General features: G+C 47.0%; 1 protein-coding gene and 1 long non-coding RNA gene across 3 annotated transcripts in view; one reads left to right on the top strand and one right to left on the bottom strand.

Annotated features, from left to right (window-relative positions):
- The window catches only part of ahctf1 (AT hook containing transcription factor 1), a 27,679-nt gene continuing 2,019 nt past the window's right edge, over positions 1-25,660 (bottom strand). The window contains exons 2-36 of one of the 2 annotated variants that reach the window (XM_042071334.1): positions 25,100-25,225; positions 24,428-24,681; positions 22,926-23,106; positions 22,299-22,506; positions 21,220-21,336; positions 20,779-20,863; positions 20,231-20,381; positions 19,731-19,863; positions 19,289-19,470; positions 19,001-19,062; positions 18,718-18,846; positions 18,300-18,390; positions 17,968-18,057; positions 17,205-17,345; positions 16,824-16,928; positions 16,428-16,527; positions 15,570-15,693; positions 15,102-15,158; positions 14,179-14,325; positions 13,182-13,372; positions 12,481-12,625; positions 11,943-12,074; positions 11,576-11,723; positions 10,677-10,827; positions 10,429-10,536; positions 9,785-9,941; positions 9,118-9,342; positions 6,563-7,496; positions 6,226-6,316; positions 5,978-6,105; positions 5,414-5,685; positions 2,079-4,425; positions 1,660-1,784; positions 1,256-1,326; positions 1-999 (exon numbers count right to left, since the gene is read on the bottom strand). In XM_042071334.1, coding sequence (XP_041927268.1) covers positions 783-999; positions 1,256-1,326; positions 1,660-1,784; positions 2,079-4,425; positions 5,414-5,685; positions 5,978-6,105; positions 6,226-6,316; positions 6,563-7,496; positions 9,118-9,342; positions 9,785-9,941; positions 10,429-10,536; positions 10,677-10,827; positions 11,576-11,723; positions 11,943-12,074; positions 12,481-12,625; positions 13,182-13,372; positions 14,179-14,325; positions 15,102-15,158; positions 15,570-15,693; positions 16,428-16,527; positions 16,824-16,928; positions 17,205-17,345; positions 17,968-18,057; positions 18,300-18,390; positions 18,718-18,846; positions 19,001-19,062; positions 19,289-19,470; positions 19,731-19,863; positions 20,231-20,381; positions 20,779-20,863; positions 21,220-21,336; positions 22,299-22,506; positions 22,926-23,106; positions 24,428-24,681; positions 25,100-25,220 — 7,920 coding nt within the window. In that variant the 5' untranslated portion in view covers positions 25,221-25,225 and the 3' untranslated portion in view covers positions 1-782. Of the gene's footprint in view, positions 1,000-1,255; positions 1,327-1,659; positions 1,785-2,078; positions 4,429-5,413; positions 5,686-5,977; positions 6,106-6,225; positions 6,317-6,562; positions 7,497-9,117; positions 9,343-9,784; positions 9,942-10,428; positions 10,537-10,676; positions 10,828-11,575; positions 11,724-11,942; positions 12,075-12,480; positions 12,626-13,181; positions 13,373-14,178; positions 14,326-15,101; positions 15,159-15,569; positions 15,694-16,427; positions 16,528-16,823; positions 16,929-17,204; positions 17,346-17,967; positions 18,058-18,299; positions 18,391-18,717; positions 18,847-19,000; positions 19,063-19,288; positions 19,471-19,730; positions 19,864-20,230; positions 20,382-20,778; positions 20,864-21,219; positions 21,337-22,298; positions 22,507-22,925; positions 23,107-24,427; positions 24,682-25,099; positions 25,226-25,660 lie in introns of both variants that reach the window. The other variant, XM_042071333.1, reaches the window with a different exon arrangement.
- Positions 18,659-25,660, top strand: part of LOC121692621 — a 12,991-nt gene continuing 5,989 nt past the window's right edge. The window contains exon 1 of the long non-coding RNA XR_006025289.1: positions 18,659-18,671. This is a non-coding gene — a long non-coding RNA (uncharacterized LOC121692621). The remainder of the gene's footprint in view (positions 18,672-25,660) is intronic.

Genomic DNA, 25,660 nt, shown 5'->3' on the forward strand with positions numbered 1-25,660 from the left:
TTATACTGAAAAATACATTAAGATATTTTAATGATTATATACCAAAAGCCCAGAATGACCCAGACAGGAAATTCCACAGTCATACAGAGCAAGCATTAAAAACGAACTTAGCCACATTGTGTTTAAGCAGCCCATACAAAAATAAGGATCCTTTTACATTCTGTGAAAAGCATCGTGTGATAGATTTACTGTGTATACAACCCCTTCCACATCACACAACTAAATTAGTGCTTTCAAACCATTCAGAGAAAACTCCATGTTAAGACATAATTACTTTATGAAGTTGTATACACTGCAGAAAAAAAGTGAACAACAAAACAAAACATCAACACTTCAAACAGAAGCAAAATCATTTACAAGGGTTCAATTTTATTTAACATACTCAAAAGACTATTTACACTTGCATCAATTAGTAGAAATGCATATTTAAAAACTAAGCCATCTTGTTTTTTGGTGCTGAAGTCCCACAGTTCTCCTTGCTGTAAACTTTACAGTAATTTATATAAAATTAATATTTCCATTTCCTAAATTAGATCTGTTTTATTAATTTGAAAACAAATTTCCACTGGTTATTCTTAAATTAAAACAGCAGGCAGCAACGTGTCTTTCTCTAAAAACAGAAGAGGGAAAAGGAAAGACCAACAGAGGCAAAGAAAGGACGTCGTCCTGGGAGGTCACGCTGAAGTCCAATCGAGAAGTCCTCAAATTGACCTATGGGGGTTGGCTGGCTGGCTGGCTGGGTGGGTTTTGTTTGTGTGGGCGTTGGGTCAGTGTGTGGCGCATCAGAGCTTCTTCCTCCTGGCGACGGGCTTGGGGAAGATGGCGTCCAGCACGCGCTTGCGCCGCAGGTTCATCCTGGGAGCGGGCTTCTCCTCCTCGTCCCTGGCGCGCTCCGCCACCCTGCGCTGCGTCCGCCCCGTCGTCAGCTCCTCCGGCGTCACCAGGGGCGACAGCAGCGACGCAGTCACTGGCGCCGGGGGCTCCACAGAAGCCTTCAGCCTAAAACCATGATGGAAAAAAAACATTTTCAGCACTGTGAAACTTAAGTAAGAATCCTTTCAAGCTGACAAAAAGACGTTGCTCATCTATCAACAACACACAAATTCCATGATACAAAATGTTTGAACATCTATAGACACAACAATGTGGGGGGAAAAGGTCACTGTGGAGACAAATATGTGTGATGGACTTCCACAGCGGCTGCTGTGTGGGCCACCAAACAGGATCAAATCAGATGAAATGAAGCCGTTCTGACCTGGTGGTTCGGGTCTTTTTCGGCTGACTAGTTTTGGTTTCTGTTGCCACATCATCCGCTTTGTTGTTATCCTGCAGAGTTAAAACACAAATAAAAAACAGCTCATTAACTTGATCAAAATGAAAGTTCATTAATAAAAGCGTTAAATAACCATTAATTAACTCAACACATCTAGATCAGTATCACAAAATAAAGCAATACATTATATTTTACTTTATTCTCTTCATACAGTGTCACCCAAAATACCAGAATCATCTAAAAATGGGACAAGGGCATCAAATTCAGAATACGCAGGTGATCCCTTGGTCTACATCATGCACTCAGACACACTAAAGAGATTCTGTTAAACATGGCTGCTGACATCCCTGCAGTACTAGCAGACCAACAGGGTTAACTTAACACACCTGGCTGCTGGACTGGGGCTCGGAGATGTCTGGGACTCGTCGAGTGCGGGTGCCAGGTGCAGGGGTAATCACCTGAGATGGCAATGGAGCGACGCCGTTCTCCTCCACGCTATCCACTTTCCGTCCTGACACAGAGAGAGAGAGAGAGAGAGAGAGAGAGAGAGAGAGAGAGAGAGAGAGAGAGAGAGAGAGAGAGAGAGAGAGAGAGAGAGAGAGAGAGAGAGAGAGAGAGAGAGAGAGATATGAGGAACACAACCATCATAACATTATGACATAACATTAGTCACTCAATAATATCCAGTTAGATACATCAATTAAGTTTACAAGTTTATCAGGTAAAAAAAAAAAAAGCTTTCATTCAAAAGCAACTCCAACACGATCTCTATAATGTGTATGATAATTCCCAGCTGACTGCTCACCTCTAGTCCTCCTCATCGATGTGAAGGTGAAAGTGTCCGTCTGCGTGGGCACCTCAGGCGCGGGGGCCTTACTAGCCCGCGCGCGTCTCCGACTCGGACTCGCCGCCGATTCCGGCGGCTCAGCCACAGCACTAGCGTCTGCGTCCATGTCCGCTTGGCTGCTCACGCCATCCTCGGGCTCCAGCACGGGGGTGAGCGGCGCGGCTGCCCGCGTGGTCCTGCGCTTGGCGCGGATGATCTCAGTCACGGCGACCCCGACCCCCGCCCCGGCCACCTCCCCTCTGGCCTCTCCCTGGAGCCTCTCCATCAGAGCGTCCCCTAGTGGCGTCCCGGGCACCAGCTCCACAGTGGTGTCCATGATGCCCAGCTCGTCCTTCTTCTCCTCGCCCTCCTCGTCCTCCATGTCCTTCCAGTGGCGGCCCCGGGTCAGCCGGCGCACGGCTGTGCCGCTGGGAGGCGCGGTGTCGTCGGGAGAGTCTGTAGTGGCTTTGGCCTTCTCGGCCGTGCCGGCCCTCGTCTTCCTTCTGCTTCTGGGCGGTGTGACGACGACAGCGGTCTCGGCTGGCGGCGGCGGCTTCTGGAAGCTGACCAGGGTGAGGCTGACCCCCCGGGCTGACGCTCGGGTCACCCTGCCGGGGCTACTGGAGGCCGACCTGGGGGGCTCCTCAATCGCCTTAGCTTCGGGAGCCACAGCGGGAGCTTCAGGAGCCTCCAGGATGGACGTGTTCCGCGTCTTTCTGGTGCTCCGTCGACCCGTCTCCGGCAACTCGACGGCAGGCTGCTCGTCGACGGCCTCCTCGGTGTCTACCAAGCTCCTGGTTCTCCGACCGCCCTTCCTTGGAGTGACTTTCTGTGGTGTCTGTCTCTTTGAGGTACTGGGTTTGGAGTTGACTGTTGTGCTAGCTGATGGAGCCTCCTCCTCCTCTTCCTCCTCCTCCTTCTGCTGCTCCGGTTCGGTCCGTCTCGTTCTCCTCCTGGGCGTGACGGGAACCTGAACATCTGGCAGCTGCTTGCCACTCCTGGTGGAGCGTCGCGGCGTGTAGGGCACCGGAGGGTCACTCTGCTCTTCTGCCCCCTCACTGGCCGAGAGGTCCTTCTCCACTTGAATGACGGGTGAGAGGAAAGTCACATTTTTCCTATGACTGCTGCCTTTCCTTGTGCTGACCGGAGGAATGTCATAGGTAGTGTCTGCGATCTCAGTAGCCGCAGCAGCAGCTGCCTGCTCACTCTGCCTGGTAGACCTCCCTTTCTCAGCCCTTGCACCTGAAGTGCTCTTCTCCTCGACCTCAGCATCAGCAGCAGAGCTCAAGATCTCCTCTCCTTCTGGTTTCTCTGGATCATCATCAGCATCAGCAGACGACTGCGGCAGTGAAGCCTCCTCAGTCTCAGGTGCAGGTTCCATGGGTTCCTCCTCAGCCTCAGGTGCAGGTTCCTTGGGTTCTTCCTCAGCCTCAGGTGCATGTTCCTTGGGTTCCTCCTCAGCCTGATTGGGTTCCTGTGGAAGGTTTTCGTTTGGTTCCTCAGTTTGGGTCTCCATCTCAGTGGGACTCTCCTCCTCAGTGCCTGGCACCTCCGCCAAGTCCTCCACACTGGCCATGCGCTCCTCCTCTTCCTCCAGTGTGGCTCCTGCCGCTTCCAACGGCTCAGGTGTGTCTTGCACCTGCCGCTCCACCTGTCCCACCTCCGCTTCAGGTGTGTCGCTCACCTGCCTGGCCTCACTCTCTCCGGCAGAGCCAGGGAGGGCAGGGGCGTCAAACGCCGCCTCCCCCTCCGTGGGCATCTCTGCATCCACAGATACTGGCACAGTGTCCCGAGCGTCTCCGTCCTCCGGCTCCTCAGCGGTGCCCACCTGTGTGTCCCTCTCCTCCTGTGCGTGCACCTGTGGGCCAGGTGTGTCCACCTGCTCTTGATCCGCCAGCTCTTGGGTTCTGGTATCAATGCCCATCACCAGCTGATCCTCCTCAACCTCAGGTGGTTCCATCAGCTGATCCATCTCTCCACCCGCGTCCACCTGCTCCACAGCCTGACGCTCTCTCAACTCCCCCTCCTCCTCCTCCTCCTCTTCCTCCTCGGCCTCCAGCATTAGTGAGAAGCCACCAGCAGGGGTCACTGTGGACTCGACCGGCATGACTGCGGCCAGGGCCCCTTCGTCCAGCAGGTGCTGGGGCTGATGGGGGTCGGAGTCCACCAACACATCCTCGGCGAGCTCCAGTGGGACCAGGATTGTGGCAGGGGGCTTGAGCTCGGTGTAGCTCACCTCAGCGTCATCTTCATCCAGGCACCTGGGGCCCAGGCCAAGCATCACCACCTCCTCATCCTCATCCTCCTCCAGCATGATGCCCTCCACCTGCTGGGGGAGAACAAGAGAAAAGGGTCCACATTAATTAACAAAAACAACAAGCAAGAGAAGTTATAACTCGGGGTTAAGTACCTTGCTTAAGGCAACTGACACACAACTGACAACGGTTAGTCTGATGTAACATAAAAAAAAAAACGACCAGAAAACATTTAAGTTATTGCGCTGTAAATATCTTGGAAAAACATACAATAGCGAAATCGAAGACCATGTTTAGGCTATTTCCCTGTTCGTTTTTATAAATAATTCCGCTCACACCGATGCTAAAAACAGATGGGGAAGAGTGTCGCAAACCCCTCGAGCAAACAGATAGCCAATCAGAGATTTCAAACAAATGAGGGAGCATGTCAATGCAAAACACCATTTTTCTCCTGAAAATGCAAAATTACATGCACATTTCCATTTGGCCAGAGTTTTCCGAAATAATTGTTTTCAGTGATAAAACATCCGTTTTCGTGTAAATAAAAGGCCAAACTGCATGGAAATAATATGCGTTTTTCCTACGTGTAAACAGGGTCTTAGAACCCGTCTGTCTAGCTTCCAGTGACAGCGTTTCAGTTGCAAACAAAATCAACCGAAGCGTGCTCAGATGACGTGATGGACAGATGAACAACAGTGCCTTGTCTATCATTGCACAAAGCCCGCCCACACAATTTGATTGGTCTGAACAGCCCTGGTTCGGACATAAGTACTCCTCAACGGAACAATTCCAGATCAAACTTCCCGACCTGTTGTGGGCTGGGCTAAGTTTGGCTGGCTTTCAAGCTAGACAACGGTGGCAATCAGGAAATTGAACCCACAGCTTTTCTGGCTACTGCATGCTAGCCAAGTGCCAGAATTTGTATACAATTACAAAACCGATGCAAATATGTATTTGATGTGACCAACATAGCTAAAGAAATAACAGACTGTGAAGCCATAAAACGTGAGCACGGAGTGGAAGTCGTGGATAAGACGGCCAGGTGTGTGATGAGCGTACCTGAGCCTCAGGTGAGACTAGCGAGAGCACGGCGGAGGTCTGCTCCTGCAGGTAATGAGCATGGGGCGGCAGCTCTTCCAGGTACAGGTGAGCGGGAGGTTGGCGGAGTGCCCGCCCGTTCCCCTCCACCTCCTCTATGATCTCCACCTCACTGCCCGAGTCCTCTTCTTCCTCCTCCTCCTCCTCGTCCTCTTCCTCCTCCTCTTCAGAGTCCGACTCGTCCTCTGAGGCGGCACTGGAGAGATCCTCACTGTCATTCACGCTCACCACAGCTACAGGAAAACAGACAACAGACAATTGATCAAAATGTGAGCATGGCTATTGAGCACAGTTGTTAAGCACACAAAAGCTTTGATTAATTAAATTTAATTAAATAAATAAATAAATAAATAAATAAATAAATAAATAAATAAATAAATAAATAAATAAATAATTAAAAAAAAAAAACAACAAAAAAAAAAACACAGAATTGAAATTTTCTCCCTCTCATTTTTCGTTTTACGGCATACAACACTAAGCCTCTGCATCACCACTTGTGTGTAAAACAAGACAATGGGAGCTTACAGGGAGAGCCAGAGGTTGTGGGCTCTGAGGAGGCCACAGACTTCTGAGTGGCCAGCATTGGCACATCAGTGGACACTGCAGTGGACACAGCAGGGGCTTGTTCCTCAGCCATTTCGTGGACAGCGTCGCTGCATGACAAAGTACAGTTTCAGAAAAAGATTATGTTTCAGAAGGACAAACATACTCGGAAAAAAACTCCAGGCCAAAGGCAACAAAGTTGTAAGGTGTTGTAAGGAGTCGCTGTGTACCTGTTAATGGTCGTCCAGTTCCGTGTTGGTGAGCGAGGAGGGGACATATTGTCAAATAAATGATGCTCCACATAAGCATCAATATCCAGATCTAAGGGAAACAAAGGCCCAGTTTATAAAGACCAGCTCACATTTAGCAAAACCACCTGTATTGTTTACAAAAGAGTAACAGAATACCAAGGCACATCAAAACTTAAATACATGATGTACATTAAATCAGCTTGTCACAATACAACTATGTCCGTTATGTTACCTTTTTCTCAACCAATAGAAAAAGCACCTGGGCCTCTTCACCTGCCACTACAGTATGACTACCCTGACTGTGTCCAATTCTCACCTGTGACGTCCTGCTTCCTCGGGATGTTCTCCTCCACGTCAACATCTGGCTTTGATTCCTCTGGATTCCCAGCATGGTTGGCCATGGTTGTGGTGGGTTCTGGTTCTTGTTCTGGTACGTGATCGAGCTCGGGAAGAACATCGGCAGCGTTCTCAGACACACAGACAAGTTCCTCTGCTTCAGCGGCTTTCACCTCCACCGTTGCGTTCAGCAGCTCCGAGTCTGTGAGAGCCTCAACCGCATCCTCAGCTTCCTCCTCCTGCGGCGCCTGCACAACCTCCGGATCGCACTCGCCTTCCTCCACAGCAGGAAGCGCTTCAGGTGGAGCCACGGAGACCTCCGTCTCTCCGCTCGATTCTGATGCTACTTGGATTTCGGGCTCAGGTTCTGGCTTACAGTCCTCAACTTCCTCCTGGTCCATCTCCTCCTTCTGCTCCTCAATCTTCTCCTCCACGGTGAGCAGAGTGTTCTCCTCGTGAGCAGCCACAGGGGGCTCCTCTGGAACGGCATCATCCAGCGACGGTTCTGCCTTTGATGCTTTTCCGGCCGACCGCCTGACTACGATCACCTCATCGTCCACCTGCTCCTCCCACACCATTGTGGGTTCGTGCTGGTCCAGCAGCAGGTCCTCCGGCATCGGGGCGTCGTGGAACTCCAGAGTGGACTCAAGCGACTGGTCCACCGATGCTACGCTGGTGTCGTGTCCGAGGCTCGGCCGTCTAGCCAGCACGGGCATGCTGGCGGAGACTTCTCGAACAGACGAGGAACCGCTCTTCGACCAGTCCCGACCTGCGCGCTCACTCGCCGCGGCCGCAAGCTTCTCTGCCGGAGGGAAGCAGGTCACCCTCGGCTTGCCCTCCTCTTCCTCCTCCTCCTCTTCGTACGAGTGGACACTAGATCTCTGAGACAGGCTAACCTCACTGTCACCCACAATCTGATAAGTCAAACAAAACCAAAAGAAACATAACAATGAGTAACTTTAAATCTGGATAACAGTATTTAACTTTTTTGCAAAACAAACGTTTATTTACAACTGCAATTAACATCCAACCGTGCCCTTCATATGCATCTATGACCTATGATGTGTTCTTTGCTGCTGTGGACCATTGCATTAAACAAATAGTAAAACCTATACCGAGAGACAAACATAGCATCAACTACAGAGCTTAGGCAGTCTGTTGTAGTATATCTTTTAATCATTTATATCTAATATGGAGGCAATTGTCTTGATTTATGTCTTATTAGGCAGTTACAGTTTGGCACTTGGATGTGTATGGTACCTTGACAGCTACCACATGCTATGTCTTGTGGGTGAAAGTAATTTTTTTTTTTTTATATATAAGTATATTTTTTTGGCCTTTTTATGCCTATAATGATAGTGACAGTGGAGAGTGACAGGAAGTGAGTGGGAGAGAGAGCAGGTGTGGGATCTGGAAACGACCACGGGGCAGGAATCGAACCCGGGTCACCGGCGTATGGTGCACGTGCCCCAGCCAGCTGCGCCACAGCTAGGGCCGGGTGAAAGTAATTTCTTATGAATTTTCTTATCCTCTTTACATTGAAAGTAATTTCTTGTTATGCATGTGGACTATATGTGTGCTTGCTGTATGTTCTTAAAAGGTCCAGTATGTAGGAAATAATGGAAAATAAACTGTAACCATTCCAAAAATGAGTATAGCTAGTTCTCAATGAGACGTGGTCTGGGAACCAAACGTTCATTTTCTCGTATTTGAAAAAAATGCCTAGATCTGTTTATTGGGTGCCACGGATGTCTATCAAATGCGTCTGTGCATAGCTCATCATCGTCTTGCTTTCCCCCCTCTTCTGTGATTGGTTCCCTATCTGAGGCAAAAATTAGCAGCGTGAATCAAATCGCGCGCAAGGCAGCATGGGAACACCCAGGCTAGTCAGAGTAAGGAAACACGATGAATTAAAGTAATGGCTTATTTGACAACATTACTCTAACCCGTAAAACCCTGTAAAACCCATGAAAATAAAAGAGTTACGGGGCGGAATCTCTTGGAATTTCGTTTATGTTTTGAACGATTAATTCTAGAATAGCGTATTAATAATGGGCTAGCGCATCTTCCTATTTGGGTTGCCAAATTAGCAAAGGCCAACTGTCAACAGCTGTCAGTTGTAGTCATGAACGCCTACGAGAGGCAGGCAAATTTCCAAAATTAAAACAAGAAACAAATTAAGTGGACATCGGAGGAGCTTCCTGAGATGGTGACGTCTTCGTCAAACGAAGAATATCAAGGCCATATTTCTCTACGACAGGTAGCCTAGGCTAAACTTCATGCTAGGTCATGGTTGGAGAAACGTTAAAGCAGCTGCAGGTCAACTAACGTTAGCTAAGTCTTCATTACATCTGGCAACCCAGAAGAGGCTCACGTCTGGTAGTCTTGAGAACATTCACCAGTGTTTTGATTTTGGCCTACAGAACGTTCGGTAACAATCCTACAAATCGTACCTTTAAAGCTGCTGAAACAACTGAATTTCCCTGTGGGATAATTAAAGTATATCTATCTATCTGCCTGGTGCGCCTGCATTACCCCGTTGCTCCAGGGCGCTGGGTTCTTGGGCAACTCCGGGCTGGCGGCCTCCTCCTCCTCCACGAAGGTGATGCGGCTCTCTTTGGGGCGCGGGGGCGGTGTGACGGAGCGGCCGGGGGAGGCAGAGGGGGTGGCCACTGGGGTGGGCCGAAGGCTGCTCCGCAGAATGGACTGGGGGGTGAAGCTGGAGAAGACGGGGACTGATGCAGCCAAAGCACGAGCTCTCTGGAACACACACACACACAGTTTACGACTTCATTTCAAGTTCATTTTTTTATGACAACACATTAAATCAACATTTCTGTAAAATGTGCCAGTGTTAGCCAGCTGGCTTATTTTCAACTGCAGTCCTTTTATTGGGCAAGAGGTTTTAACAACCATTGATTGACCTGGGCAGTTGTTCTTGAATGTTCTTGATGGTAATAAAATTGAAATTACAAAAACTAGGTTACTTTAGACATTAGGCATGCATGCATGCATGCATAAATAAATAAATAAATAAACAAACAAACAAACAGAAAAAAGGCCCACGCACATGGCTTTTGTCAAAGCATTTGACATTAGGTTCACCAATCTGATAGTACCAGACTAACCCCCTGCACATGAGGCACTTTCATGTGTGTATGGCATCTTGTGTAGCACAGGTCAGCGTGTCCACATCTGTTACCTTGACAACTTGTGGGGTTTGCAGCAGGTCCAGCTCAGGGGCTCGCGGGATGCTTTTTGGGGCAGTCCACATGCTCGAGGTCCGAGGGGGGGTCTGAAGCTGGTTGGGGGGCTCAGGGGTGTTCAGGCAGGAGGGGTGCACCATCAAATCAAACATCCTGCACACAGAGGGAGAGGGGAGGTCAGTACAAAAAACATCCAACAAAGAACATAAGAGAACTGACTGACACAATAGCACCACCCTTGCAACCTATGCTGGAGTCCTGAATGCAACACTAGAGGTTTCACAATAAAAGTGGAATGTGGAGTTTTCCAATGGGCACTCTTCTACTGACTTCCATTGTATCAAATAGCGCACCACACATGGTTCAAAATTATATTACAAGAGAGCTGGCCGACGCTACCTGGCTTGCATGCGAACCTGAAACTAAAACTCTACAGACTACCTTTAGAATGAGGGCAATCATAACACACAAAGTCCACAAGCCTAATCTGTATGGTGCTATTCCAGCACGCTAATCTAAAAAAGGAAAAAAATCTCTCTAAAGGATAAAACATCACTAAACACAATTAATTCAGCAATACCACAACGATGCTCTTGGGTGTTAAGTTTGTATCAGGTGTGATGAGGTGAGTGGACGTCACCTGGACATTCTCTTTTTCGTCACGGTGATTGGCGTGCCCACAAAGGCTTCAGGTAGATCGGTTGGGGGACGCTGGGGGCTTGGCACAAGCACTTCGGGCACTCTGGGACTGAGCACGAAAAAATACAATTCTTTTTTTTTTTTTCAGAAAGATAAGAAACCATTTCATGAAGAAGAATAGGACAGTTTCCTGCAGAGAGTTATGTCATGTATAAACACAGGCGTTAGAGGCGGTGAGCGGATGTCTACCTCTTGAGAGAAGAGGACTCTGGGGTGCTGTCCTTTCCCACCCACACCTCCTCGATCTTGGAGAGGACACTGCTGATGAAGGTTGCTCTCGTCAGCACACTTTCAGCGGCCGAACGCTTAGCCACAGTGGACAACGGCTGTGGTCTGGACACTGAAATTACAAAACCAACCACCCAGTGAGCTAGGCACAATAAGCATCAATAACACCCTCAAATGACTTAATACACTAAGGTCCCAAAACTAAAACAAGGGGCTACATTAAGATTCTGGAGGAACAGATCAGGCAATCTGTGACCAGTAGGTGGTGTTGGACCATTAAACCACACAATGATCCAAAACATACAGCCGAACAAGGCAAGAAATGGTTAACACACAACAAGATCGTCATTTTAGAGTCCAGACCTCAATCCGTCAAAAAAAGTGAGCACAAGGCCAGCCAGAGTGATGCAAATAATCCTTCCTGCCTCAAAACCCAGATTGCTGCTAAAAGGGTGCGGTCTAGAATCATTATGGTGTGGCTTGGTAGGTATTATAAGAACCATTTTGAGAGCTGTGAATGCAAATAAAGAGGTTTCCACTGATTATTTAAAAAGGGTATGAATCATTTGGACATGCCACTTTTCATAAAAAGATGAAAATGCTTCTTTTTTTGATTCCATGTTTCTACCACATTGTCTTACAACCTTCAGTCATGTGGCAGTATCATTTTCAGTCAGAACAAACATATTCGTCAAGACAAAATCAACATTAAATTAATATTTGCTAGGGGTATGAATAATTTTGTTCTTAACTGTATACATATAAATATGATGCAATAGACAGTGTAGACAGAGAGCAGTCAATGTCACACGACAGTCGCTCGCTCGGATGCAGTTAGGATACCCTGTAAAGCTACCCACCCTTTCTGAGCATGGTGGAGGGGTGGCTGTAGGGCTTGGCCCTCTCTGTGGCCAGTCTTCTCTGCGCTCTGGGCAGGACTTTCCCATACTGGTCCAGGATGGAGTTCCTGGTGTTGGAGCGTTCCTTCATTTTAGGGTCACGGTCGTTCTGGGTTTAAAAAAAATTGAGAGGTTAAAAAAAAAAAAAGCACAGTCCCACACATTGGGGAGTTCTTGTGCTCCTAACAACACCTAATCATTAGAAACAGAAGCAATCACATCAGTTTCATTTGTTCTAAAGGACACGTACCGACCCACTGTGAGTAATACATAACTGAGACAGTGTGAGTGTGAGTGTGTGTGTGTGTGTGTGTGTGTGTGTCATTACCAGCGTGTTCATCTTTAGTGTATGGTTGAGCTGAAGAGCGGGCACGTAATTGGCTTGCTGCAGGTAATGCACCATCAGCAGCTCCCGGTTCTGGAGCCCTCCTGTGCCCTGAAGAAAACGCTCCAGACATTCCTGCCAAACACACACACGTAGTTAAAAATAAAATATACAACAAAAATACAACCAAAAAAAGTAAGCTACAAAAGACAAGTTCATACTGATTTAAAAAATGAAACCCTAGAGGTGTGTCTAAAGGTGGAGGAAACAGTGCCCCCTGCTGCTGGGACCAGCAGCACCAGCCAAATGCTGGTACAATAAGAAAGTGAAAGCTGGTAGACGTCAAGACACAGAATAATGATTTATTATTGAATGGCTGGTACATTTGACCATTTGTGTGTCAGTGACTGGTAGACAGACACTTTTTAAAAAGTCAATTTCCAAAACCCTGCTCTCTGAGGCCAAGAGGACACACACTGGCTTACACACAGGAGGGAAACCCTAACAATGTAAGTGAGCTGCTGCAAACAGCGCCCCCTACCTGTTCGGTGAGGCCCAGAGGCAGCTTGAGCAGCTCCTTCATGAGGTCCAACTCCTGACTGGTCTCATACAGAAAGCGCAGCAGCTCCTCCATGTTGAGCTTGTTAGAGTGCTGCCTCAGCAGAGCCCACGCCTCCACCATGCATCTACGGAGAGAGAGGAGGGACACACAGAGGGAATAGGAAGGGATTTTAGCACAGCTTCTTGTTACATTCACCAAATATCTCTTCATTCGTCAATTCATTCTCAGTGAGAAGCGAGTAGGCAAAGCAAGGCAAGTGCCGAGTTGAGTGGTCCGTCTCCAAGGACAAAGAACGGGAACCGTTTCCATCTGAAAAGCTTTTGGTGCCTCTACCAAATTAATACAAGACTGATATAATAGGAGTCATTAACCCTGAAACTCTGGACTAGTGCTAGCAATAGAAATGGGGGCATTCAGGAAACCTAATGACTGGCAGTGTTTCCCATACATTGACTTATTTGTGGCAGCCCACCGCAATATCAATATTGACCACCACACAATGATTTTCCTGGTTGTACTAAATTGTGCTTAAATCTGGTTAGCATAATAACCACGCTGCACTAATTTGTTAAAAACTGTTGCTGCATTCAAGTCAATTCTGCAAACCTACCACCACAATTAGAATTCAACTCTGTGGGAAACACTGAGTGGAGTAGGTGGTGTGCGTGTGCGTAGCGTACCTGTTGTGCAGGAGGACGGAGAGGCAGAGCTTGGCCTCCCTGGTGGTGCCGAGCGAGGGCTTCATGACGTGCAGGTAGCGCAGGGCGATGGCGTGCTGGCCCTGGCACATGAGCGCCTCCAGCACGCGGCCATGCTGCCACGCCCACAGAGAGTGACTGGTGGCCGGGTGCAGCAGCAGCTCCAGGGAGTTCTACACGGAGAGGTGCGTGTGTGTGTGTGTGTGTTGGTGTGTGTGTGTGTGTGTGGGGGGGGGGGGATTGGGATAGAAGATAGATTGAAGGAGAGAAAGAAGAGAAAGAAAGGTCAAGTATGAGAAACACAGTGGCTAAACAGGCTCTATGCAAAAACTTGACAGGTTGTGTTTTTGGACGAGAGATATTTGAGAGTCATCTGGTGTCAATTAAACAATTTAATGAAATGGAGGGGGTTCGAGCTAGGTTGACTAGAACAGACAAGTTCTTATTGCTGTGGAAAGAACATTCTAAAAATAAAAACGCACAGAGGAACTTAATGACCTAAAAATAAAATGCCCATTTCACTCCATCTGGCAGGTTCTGGCAGAAATAAACTGAATTGGACTCATAAAGGGCTACTGGGGAGTTATTAAACAGAGACATCACAGAAGTTGGCCAAGGTTTGGATTCAGATTTAGTTCGGTGATTGGCTTTTGGGGCCATTGAGAGTGGATTATTTCCCCTGTGTTGAATATGAGGCCCATTGCGAACATTTCATAATGTTAGCATTAATAAAATAAATAAATATATATATAAAATACTCCCTGGATTAGCATAGACAGGTGAGGTGGCCGCAAAAATTTACTTTGATCTCGGCACCTTCATTTTCTGCTAGCACTTAACAGCGGTCAAACTTTTTTCACCATAGAGAAACAATTGAAACTGGGCACTGAGGCAACCCCCCCCCCCCAAAAAACATCTCACCGAACAGCCCAGGATGGTTAGTTATGTGTCTACGGAATGTCACGCTGAAAATACTAACCTCATGGTCCCGATGGTCCAGTAGCCACAGGCCTTGCACCAGCTTGACCAGGCCAATGGGAATGGCGAACGCTGTTGGGAAGGACTCTACTGACGAACCGCTCTTATTTGGGAAAGAGTACATGACATCCAGCAGTAAATAAATAACCTGAGCCGTGAGGTTAAGGAAAGAAACTAGATGAGTTTAGGACATCATGAATCCAGGGGGTATACGAAGCAAGCGACTCAACTAGTAGTGAGTAGTAGGGAATCTCTTGGCACCTCACAATTTGATTCTAAACCGATTATCGATATAACAATTTATTCGAGTTGGCTGCTCGGAGTTTGCTAATCACTTACTACTTCTGTGATGATACTTAAAGAAAAATCAACAGATGAATTACCTTCTCTAATATTTTATTAGAGAAAAATCTTATTTCCCGCCACTATCCTCAGGCCAGGCCGGACCCTTGATCAAGCACTTGTGTTTTTAGGCCAGTCATTACTTTCATAATCGTGGGGCAACATGCATCCTGAAGCATTTCTTTTCTCCCACTCTGCTGTGCACCGAGGGAGCAGTGTGCTTTTCTCCCTCGAGACACTTTCTCCTCAAATAATAAACTTGTACTCGTAATAAAAAGGCATAATTGAAAATGTAGCGGAGTAAAGACTAGAATACTGGCTTAAAAATCGATTTGAGTAAGAGTAGCAGTCGCCAGGAATACGGAAAGATGCCGTTCCTTGAAGAAAAAAACAAAAAAACAACAACTTTTACTCATTTGCGTTCCTCCAGTCTGTGCCCATGGCGACACAAGTTTGATTCCGACCTGCTGTAATTTCCTGATTCCTCCCCATCTCGCTTTCCCAATCGCTCCCTGTCTTATCGATATAAAGGCAAAAGCCCCCCCAAAAAATATACTTTAAAGAAATTGCTGTGAAGGATACAATGGCGTGTTTGGCAGATTCATCAATGTTCTCCAGGAGGTAGATGTCCAGCAAGGCCTGTGGAGGAAAAACAGAGGTCATGAGTGCACCATCCAAACATGACTACGGAGAACAAAAGGACAGCTGAGGTGCATTCAAGTTCAGCAAACAGTAGCGAACGTTCATGGTGAATATCTTTTCTCTGAAGATTTACATTTCAACGATTCGGAAATATTCCTTATTAATGGAAATCCTTAGTCCAGCTCCACTGTATGCTTGCGGAGAACTACGTCCTCAAACTGTTCGCGGTGAACTCAATGAAAACTGTTTGAAAGCGTTCGCCCATGTTTGCTCATTTGAACACAACTCTGGCCTATACACCTTACATGGGCCAGATCAACGGGTCTTAGCCGCTACTTGGGTCTTGGGTTACCGTAAGCATGCTGGCACCAAAGTGTGCTTTGTGAGAAGATATGAATGGGACCTTACATGCAGTGAAAGAGGTGGGTACTGCCCTGCTCCCCCCTCGTCCCTTTTCCACAGGTCAGCCAGTCGCTCGCCGCATTGGCCCACCAGTGCATCAATCATGAGGCAGTCAGCATTCCATTTGTCCCTGTGGAACAACAAACCAGCCAATTACAGGCACCGCCACACTGGAACTACCTGCATACAACCTGACATAACACATGCTGAGGCCATCTGAAGCTGATCAAAAAGAAAACTTCACCTGGTTGGTGTTTGTACTTTGTATTAGAAATGACAACAAATTGTATGGCAATTAAAAAAGATTCCATAGAACACTCACTAATCAAAGTTAAACAATCATGATGTTTTGTCTTACAAATCCAGCTCCCCGTTTTGCCTCGTAGTGGTAACCATGTTTAAATAATAAATGCAATTTACATGGCAATTTGCAAAGACAGGAACATTTAAATAAATAAAACCTACTAGGTCTGATACAGCACTTTCAAAGTTAACATACATCTGTGCCCACAGCATGAACCAGTTTTACACCCACTATACAGAGAGAACTAGGATGAATATGGGCATCCTTCACTATTCCCCCAACAGATATAGGACTCAGTGACACTGACAGACACTGCCATGTCCAGATGGTGGGGGTGGGGGGTTACATTTCTTTTTGTCTTCAGCTGAATTAAAATGACAGCCACTGTTATTTTGTTTTTTGAAACGTTTAAGTGTGTCCATAGTCATTGAGCAATCGTGTTAGATAATCGTAATCTCAATATTGATTGATGAATATTGATCAAACGAATTTGTGGTTATACTGTTCACCATAATCAAGCAGCTCACACCACAGAGATGTGGGCCAATCCGGGGTCTTACTTGGTGAGGCGTTGCAGCTCCTCTCGTCTGCCGGTGTAGTAGGTCTTGATGATTGAGTAGCTGTAGAAGGGCCTTGAAATCTGCAGAGCGTCTTCATCATCTGGGTTCAAAGGTCGAGCAGTTAAAAGATAAGGCATAACAATAACTGACACCTAGCTTTCACAAGTCCACTTGGAATGGCGTATACTCCATCTCTCTATCTATAATCCTACACTATGGTTGTATTTTAATTTAATTTAATTTTTACAACACTTTGGTCAACTGTTGTATTTTTATTGTGCTATACAAATAAATTAACATTGACATTATACTAAATGACCAGACAGACGTACAGAGAATTACATGAACATGCTGAAAGTACTAAGGAGGGAGAGAATAAGGGAGTTGGGCTTGTACCTGAACCCTCAGGGAGTAGGCCAGTCCGGCAGAACCATAGGACCACTTGTGAATACTGTGCAATCAGACTGGACACCAGGTTTTTGTTGATGAGGCCCACAAGACCTGCATAGGGAACAAGCATTGACAAATGGCACCATCATTAGAAATGTTCACATGGTATTATAATGCATAAAGCAGGAAACAATCAGTTTCAAGAAGCTGGAATCAATTAACTTTTTCTATTTAAAATAAATAAATAAATAAATTTAAAAAAAAATGACTAACCGATTAATCAATTACCAAAATAGTTCCAAATGAATTTGAATTGTGGACAACTAATGGATTCACCGTTACATCCCTACTGTAAAAAGCACGGTGACTGGAGCTGTGGGCGGGTACCTTTCTGTGTGATCTCCTGGGCCTGGCTGAGCAGGGAGTGGAAGATGGTGCTGAGGTTGCCCAGCAACCGCTGGCTGTGCTGCAGCAGCTGCAGGGTCTGGGGCTCCGTGAAGTTTGACGAGCTGTCAAACAGGGGCTCACCTGTGCACAAACACACAAATAAACAAACAGGAAGTGCTCCCATGAGTGCAGGCAGGAAAGAGTTGTGCTCACATCAGCACTTCCCAGCGTGGTGAGGAAAGCAGCTACACAAACAGGAAGTAAGACTGAGTAACAGGCTGTGAATAACACAACAGCTATGCTGCAATGTCAACTAAATACCATTGTCAGACAAACAGTGCCGGAATGCTCAAGTTACCGCATTTCGATTAAAACCATCTGGCTCATACAAGTGAACTTTGGCCCAGTGAAAAAAGCACAGAGGAGGAACATCTGATGGAAGTTTGTGATCAGTGAGAATCAAACACATGGACTACTCTCTGCTTTACAAAACAACCGTATAGCCATAACTAATATAAAAGATGAATGTTTGCTGTTCTTTTTTATGAATGTTTACTGCTATGATGACATGAGAGTTAAGAGTGTAGCATAGGACCTCGTCTCCTCTATGAATAAATGTGTTTAAAATGTCATGCATTCGAATCTATCCAAGGTTGCTCATCTCCCCTTACGACATTCAATCCTTTTTCACGAGTCATGGCACAGGGTTGGGTGTATTTATTTAGGAAGACTGCAGGGTTATTCGGCAAGGCAAGTGACTCACAGATGCCATCCAGCTCCTGTTTGGTGTGGACCACTTTATCCCAGGCCCATTCCAGAATGTACCGCAGATTTGCTGCTGATCCTGGTTGCTCTGTGAATACCCATACAGACACAGAGATACAAAATAATTATACTTCTGCACAATTACATTACCATTCTCATTTTTTTTACAAGAAAGCATGAAGAGTAACATAATTTGTTTACCATTTGTGCAAATACTGAATACTATGTAGCATCATGGATACCTTTATCACTGCCTTGTGTAAAGCACTTTGCAGATCATATACAGTTCACTGGCTAAACAACAGCTGATTATCCCATCATAGCACTCACCTTCAGCAGTCCACTGTTTTATACATCCAGTGATCAGTCCGAGGGAGCTCGTCTCCACCGCTGTGGATAAGATGGCGTCTAGCTGTTCGTCCTAAAAAAACAGCACCATGGGATAGAGGGCACGTCAAGGAGATTAGAGACATACTAGCGAAAACAAACGAGTGTGCAGAAATCCCTTCTGCCACCCGCCAACACTGCCATACGCATGCCATGATGTCATTTGTTCTGCCATGATGTCATTTGTTCTGCCACCTGCAGAGAGTAGGAGGAATAGAAGGAGGCAGAAATAAAGAAAGAAAGAAAGAAAGAAAGAGATAAACAGAGCAAGAGAAAGAAAGAGAAAGAGAGGAAGAAAGAAAGAAAGAGAACAAAGTAAAGAATGAAAGAAAGAGTGAGAGAACAAGAGGGGCAGTCTCACCTGAGACAGGTTGGAGGCCTGGACGTCGGCCAGGCGCGGGGACAGCAAGCCGGACACCAGACAGCGGGTGTATCCGCTGGAGATGCTCTCGCTCAGCGTGGGAGCCACCTTCTTCAGGTAGCTCAGGGTCTACAGGGATGACATCAGCCATGTTACAACAGAACTTAATTAACTGACCACACTTCTCTCACCAGTCAGGTTGCTGGAGGCAGCTCATGGTCAAGAGCTGCTCATGGTCACAGAAACGAAGCATGAAAGAGAATGACAAAGAAAAAAAACTAACCTCCTTCTGATGACCAGAGCAAGTTAAGTGCACAATCCCAGAGTTCAGCAAGCAGCTTGCATCTAGAAATAGGAAAAAAAAAAAAAAAAGGAATGAGTATGTATGCCCAATGTGTACGTACCACCCCCCCCCCCCCCCAAACACACACACACACACGAGCCAGAAGGAAAGTGACATGGGCTAGTCTCTCCTATTCCTGTACCGATTTTCCATTCCTTTACAATGTACAAAATCCCATCCTCATATTACATCAGAGGTGTGTGTGTGTGTCCCAGGGCCACTGCTCACCGAAGTTGTATGTGGTGGGGTTGAAGAACTGTTCGGGGGGAGGGCAGGTGTAGGGCAGGCCCCTGCTCAGGCTGCGCTCGTGCACCAGCACGTCCAGCAGGGGGCTGGTCGCGGCCATCTCCACCACCGCGTCCAGGGACCACACGGCGAAGTACGGGCAGTTACGTAGAGACTCCCCTGCCCTGCTCCACAAAAAAACAAAACAAAAAACAAAAACGACATTAGCGATAAAATCCATTTAATTAGACGGTTTTCAATTGGAGTGTCCTGAATGCAAGTGACGCGAGCAGCGCGATGCAACGCTTTGAGCGAACTTTTGTCGTACGCCATCAGACAGTCGCTCGCACGGATCCCATTAGGATCCGATGCAAATCAGCCGCTGTCCTAGTCACGCATACCCACCCCAACGCGTCTATTGAGTGAGAAAACAAACAGTGCTCACCTCAGAGAATCGGGCATCTGTGCGTGGTACCATCTGTTGATGTCGAACACACTGATGTACGTGGATGGCTTGGCCTGCCCGTAAGACTTGACCTGCCAGCTGAAGATGGACACGCTGGTGTCTGGTGAAGCCACTGTGAGGAGAGATTGGTCTTTTTAAAACACACGTTTCTACACTACCACCTGCAGGCCACCGAGGGCCATCTACAATAATTTTGTGCGTATTAGCCGCACTGTGTACAACACATGACCATTTATTTTAGGCTACTCAAAAAAACAAAAACAAAAAAACATGCATTTACAGCAACCGTGTATTAACCACAGTTCCCAGTAAGCCCAATGAATCAGAATCAGATTGTGTTGAAGAACGAAGAATTTCCATGTGTAGCCCATCCCTGTGTATTAACCTCATGTCTGAAGAAATGGAGCAAAACAGGTGTATAATAGGTGGGAAAGAAGTATTTCTATATGAATTTCTGATAACTCCTCAAAGCTGCGAACCTTCGTTCATGCTGTCGTCGCGGTCAGGGTGGTGGCGGAACTTCTCGATGGTCTGGCAGCTGAGCAGGCGCGTGTTGGTGGCCTGAGCCCTGAGAGGGAAGGCTGTGCCGTTCAGGTCCTGGCTGTAGCGTCCCTCGCAGTACTCTAAACCCTGAAACACACACACAGTAACTCAGATAGATCGCGCCTTTCATTACTCTAATCTCTGAAACACACACACACACACACACACACACGGTAACTCAAATAGACCGCTCCTTTCAGTACTCTAATCTCTGAAACAAACACACAGTTACAAATCTACGATAAATCATACAAACATACCAGTAGATAAAAAGCACACTCAGGTCCTTATGACTTATAGGTCAATTAACAAGAGTATTATGAAGAAACAGATATAATGTAACAGAACCTAAATTATTGATTCTATTAAATTAATCATCATCACCACAGCATTAATATGTACAGACTTCGTCCCAAAACAAAAGAGGAGAACACTTTGTAAATTGTGACAGACTCGGATGTTAATTGAAGCACCAGCGGATTACCTCGTAGAGAATCTTGCCGGAGGCGAGACACTTTCTCTCTCCGTAGGCCAGCTGCAGCAGGTGGAGGCTCACCACATCCCCCTCACTGGAGGAGAGGAAATAATCACGTTAGATCACCGGGGATAAGCGCGGGGCAACGTTTTTAGTGCAACCCAGTCTGGGTGCTTTTGAGTGTGTGTGTGTGTGTGTGTGTGTGTGTGTGTGTGTGTGTGTGTGTGCGCTGAAAGGGAATAGTAGGGTTTGATTGGAAAGGAGTATTCTAACGTTATCACTTGTTTCTATGCGAGTTGCACGAGTGCTTGCATGCGTGTGTGTTGCGAAGGTATTGGGTTAAGGAGGAGTTCAAAATTCGAACTGACTAAACTCAAACATCCAACATCATCCTCCTCCCCCAGAGCTGCTGCTGACTAACGCTGCCTTGGAGGTAACGGGGGAACTCACAGGTCCTGAGCCGACTGCACTGCCCACAGGTAGCAACAGTTGCGGGGGTCGTTCTCTGGCTCCTGGAACGTGAAGGCGTAGACAGGAACCCTGCCTCCTTCCAGCTGAGAGTGATACCTGCACAGGTGTGTGTGGGGGTTCAGACAGACATCAGAGGTGGGATAGAGGCAGACAGGTCCAACAGTTTTAACGAGCTGAACTACAGATTCTAAAGCTATGCAACCAAAACCACCATCACTCATTAAAATGAGTGATAATTAAGCATGCCAACAAACTCAAGTAAGATATGAATGACATATTATTCTACAGTGACATTCAGCTACACAATAGGAAGACAAAGACTAAGGCTCCCACAGATATTTTCCACAAACAAAGGGGGACAGAAAATGCTTACAAAGTGAGAGGCTCAGAGGGCCCAGGTCAGTCTTCATACTATCTTTTTTGAAAAAGCATATTAATGGCCACTTGACAGTGAAGAGTGACTGGAAGTGAGTGAGAGAGATGGGGAGGGATCAGGAAACATCCACGGGTCTGATTCAAACCCGGGTTGCCGTGGTATAAGTATAAGGGCCCGTCCCAATACCTATCCGACGATGTTATGATATCTGCTGAGTGCTTTGAGAGAGTCTGCCCATCAAATAACGTAAATATATCTGATCTGGGTAGTTTCGTCAATATTTAAGGTATGTGTTCTGGCGTTCACATGAACACGAATATCTTTGTTGATTAACCAGACGTAGATAAACCAGCACAGCCCACACAACATTGACCGCTGGAACGGGCATGTTCCTAAATGAAAATAGTAGCAGGCTACTACCGGTAGACACGTCGGCGCTGCGTGTGACGTAGGTGAGCACGTTCGCTACGCTAATTTGCATATAGTGGTGTCCCAATTCATAGGGAAAGATCTTCACCTCCACTTCCCTTGTCGAGGGGGCTTTAATGTTGAATGCAATCAAAACCAAGTGGAAGTTTTAAGGGGGGAGAAATGGGACGGGCCCTAAGTATATATACTCTTTTGATGCCGTGAGGGAAATTTGACCCAAACGTGGTACGAACGTTGCAGCACCCCCACTTACTCTTTCTTGAGGGTCTTCATGTTCCAGAGCTGCAGGTACCCGTCAGAGAAGCCGACGGCGAGCTGGTTGGTGCGGGGGATGTACTGCAGGGCGGAGGCGCCGGTGCCCGTGGGGCTGTTGAGCTGCAGGCACAGGTGGCGGCCCTGCTGAGTCACCCCCTCCCTCAGACGCGGGATCTCCGACGGCGACTTGTTCACCACCTCCAGGTCTGCGGAGACAGCACAGTAGCATCCACAAAGCAGGGGTTAGTCACATCTGGCTGTGACACGTTGTTGGCGTCATGCATGCAATTGCTCTGTACTACAAAACCCACTTTAACACTACTGCGAAGCTTTTCTTGCCGTCTAAGACTAAGTCAACATTGTCATGCGGTCATCAAAGATGCCCGTCTTCAATCCATTCTCAAACCTGCATGTTTATGTGAACGCTGGGATGCTAACATTTCAGCAGAGATACAGTGGTATTCAGCAGAGAAAGAAAGGCATTCTCAATTTGTGAACCAACACTTCCGAAAGCTACTTTTACATTTACAAATCCACCATCCTACTCTTAAAAACCAAGCATCTTCCGTGGGAGAGCCCCACTAAAGTGCAAGCTGGCACTAAACTGAAGTGTCCGGGGGCTCACCGGAAGGTTCCAGTTCACTCTGGCTGCAGGACAGGTCATCTAGACAGAGGTCCACCAGGAGGACGTGCCCGATGTCCGTGACAACGGCGGCCACGCCGAAAAACCAGCGCAGGCTCTGGTGAAGGTGCTGGGTGTTTGCACTGGCCCCTCCATAACTCACAATGGGCTCGATGGCTGTGATCTGGAGAGGAGAGAGAGAGAGAGAGAGAGAGAGAGAGAGAGAGAGAGAGAGATGGAGAGAGAAGAAAGAGAAAGCACGAGAGAAAGAAGAGTGAGAGCGAAAGAGAAAGAGAGAAAAGAGAAAGCGAGATGGAGAGAAAGCGAAAGCACGAGAGAGAGAGATGGAGAGAGAAGAAAGAGAAAGCACGAGAGAAAGAAGAGTGAGAGCGAAAGAGAAAGAGAGAAAAGAGAAAGCGAGATGGAGAGAAAGCGAAAGCACGAGAGAGAGAGAGAGAGAGAGAGAGAGAGAGAGAGAGAGAGAGAGAGAGAGAGAGAGAGAGAGAGAGAGAGAGAGAGAGAGAGAGAGAGAGAGAGAGAGAGAGAGAGAGAGAGAGAGGCTTCATGAGACTGGGTAAATTCACTTGGGAGATACACGGGCAGTTAAGGCACAGCTGTGGGCTGAGGTAGAGAAGCAGGTGATGACTAATACTCTAAAGAGGGTTGCTTTGTTCTTCTTCTAAGCGATGCTTAGCTGATGAAGTCTACGATGTGTCCTCAAACATACTTGGTTCGATGCTTTCTCATTTCTACACTCTCCCCTCACATAGACACAATTTCCAATGAGTCAAACTGTGGTGGTTTAATTCACCCTTCAATTAATTCACCCTTAGTTACTGTTGCTCCAACAAACTCTGAAATTGACTAGAACTGTAAAACGAGTTGACTAGAACTGCAATGGTAGCCCTCAGCCAGTCTGTAAAAATCACATCCCAAGAGGCTTACATTAGAGCAAATATATACATCCTGGTTTAGTTTCTTCACACTGAGTTGACTGTATGGCTTAATTCACAGATGAGGTTCAGATGACTGAAAGCCAGTATTCTGTGCATCAGTGTTGCATTGGTTGGCCATCATTTTCAACAAAGTTTTCTACAAAGTCTCATAAAAGAAGAAAAAAATGCACTCTTCTAATGCAATTCTATGGAGCTGAGCTGAAGTTGTCCCACACACACACACACACAAAACTCTGCTGATGAAACTCAGTGGTTTCTCTCTCCGGAATGCACACACATGCACAAACACATACATTTCTCTCACACAGCTGACAACCATAGCTCAATCAACACAACCCATGCAAACATAAAACAGACAAAGAGGCTAATTTCTGTAGAAAACACACAGACATGCAACATTTGAATACAGGAATACATAAGCCTTCATCACACATTTCCTTCACAGCACCACTTGCACACAGGAGAACAGGTTTTAGTACTAATTTCCGGCCGGTGGGTTTTGTCGGCCTGGTCTTTGGGGGCATTGGGGGACAAGGCAAGCCTACTCACCCTGCCAGGGATGACGACGGCCTTGACGACGCGGGAGATGCCCAGGTCGTAGAGACAGAGCATGCTGCCCTCGGCCTCCTCCAGGCCCACCAGCAGACCCGTGCGCTTCAGCCAGCAGAAGTCGTGCGCCGCCAGCACGTTGGGCGGGTGTTCGCTGAGGCTGCTGAAGCAGTAGGCCGAGAAGCGCTCGGCCGTCACCGAGTGCACCACCTCCAGCTGGGGGCCACACGCCAGCCAGGCCAACCCACTCCGCCCTGCAACACACACACACACACACATGTATGTCAAGTATATGGATGAAAACATAAAGGCAGACACATGCACACTGTGGGCTGTAGTGCATTTTTACTGCATCATAAATAGGTTCAGTCCACTTCACCATACAATCAAGTAAGGGCCTAAAAGTCAATGACCCTTTACAAATATCTGCACCTACTTCAGGTCTGACCACTTTTATGCAATTTCGGGCTCTCACAACTCAAAACTGGCCACATCCAACATTTCTTAGGTTAAAACAGCATTTTATCCAAAGCAACATACAACATAGGTAGTTAAAGCATATGCACATGTGCTTACTAGACAACCACTTCATTTACATAGCTAAATGTAGGTTTGATAAATAACAGAATGTGCTCCTTAGCTGCAGAGGAATAGAAAGGAATCGAATCTTACCGACGGTGAACCTGCCATGCAGCACAGAGTCCAGCGTGACTTCATCTTCACCCAGAGCGTCTACAGTCACCTCCGGGAAGCGCAACAGGCTGCTGGTGACCTGGGCAGCCAGGTCACGCATGCTTACTGAACAAGGGAAGAAATATCACACATGATGTCAACATATACAGACAGACAAACAAACAAACAAAAGCACACAGCAAGCAAGCAAACACACCTAAGCAATAAGCATGCAATCAACCCCAAACACACACACACACACACACACACAAACACAAACACAAACACCAACAAATGCAAAATCAATTTGCAAGCCTGCAGGTCACCAACAATGATAGAGAAATGGAACAATGCAGTCATTGACTTCCAAGCCTCAGAAAGACTTGAAGCCAAGAGCAAAGCTGCCTAGTTGCTCCCCCCAGAGCCTCCGCAACATTTACATGTTCAATGTGAAAGGGAACGACAGACAATAAGCCTTTTTTTTTTACAGTGGGGGTATCAGCTGTCTGCAGTTTTGACGCCTGTAGCTTTACATAACAGCTGTAGCAACTGTGTGCAGAA

Source organism: Alosa sapidissima, chromosome 19, assembly GCF_018492685.1.
Source record: "Alosa sapidissima isolate fAloSap1 chromosome 19, fAloSap1.pri, whole genome shotgun sequence".
Lineage (NCBI taxonomy): Eukaryota > Metazoa > Chordata > Actinopteri > Clupeiformes > Clupeidae > Alosa > Alosa sapidissima.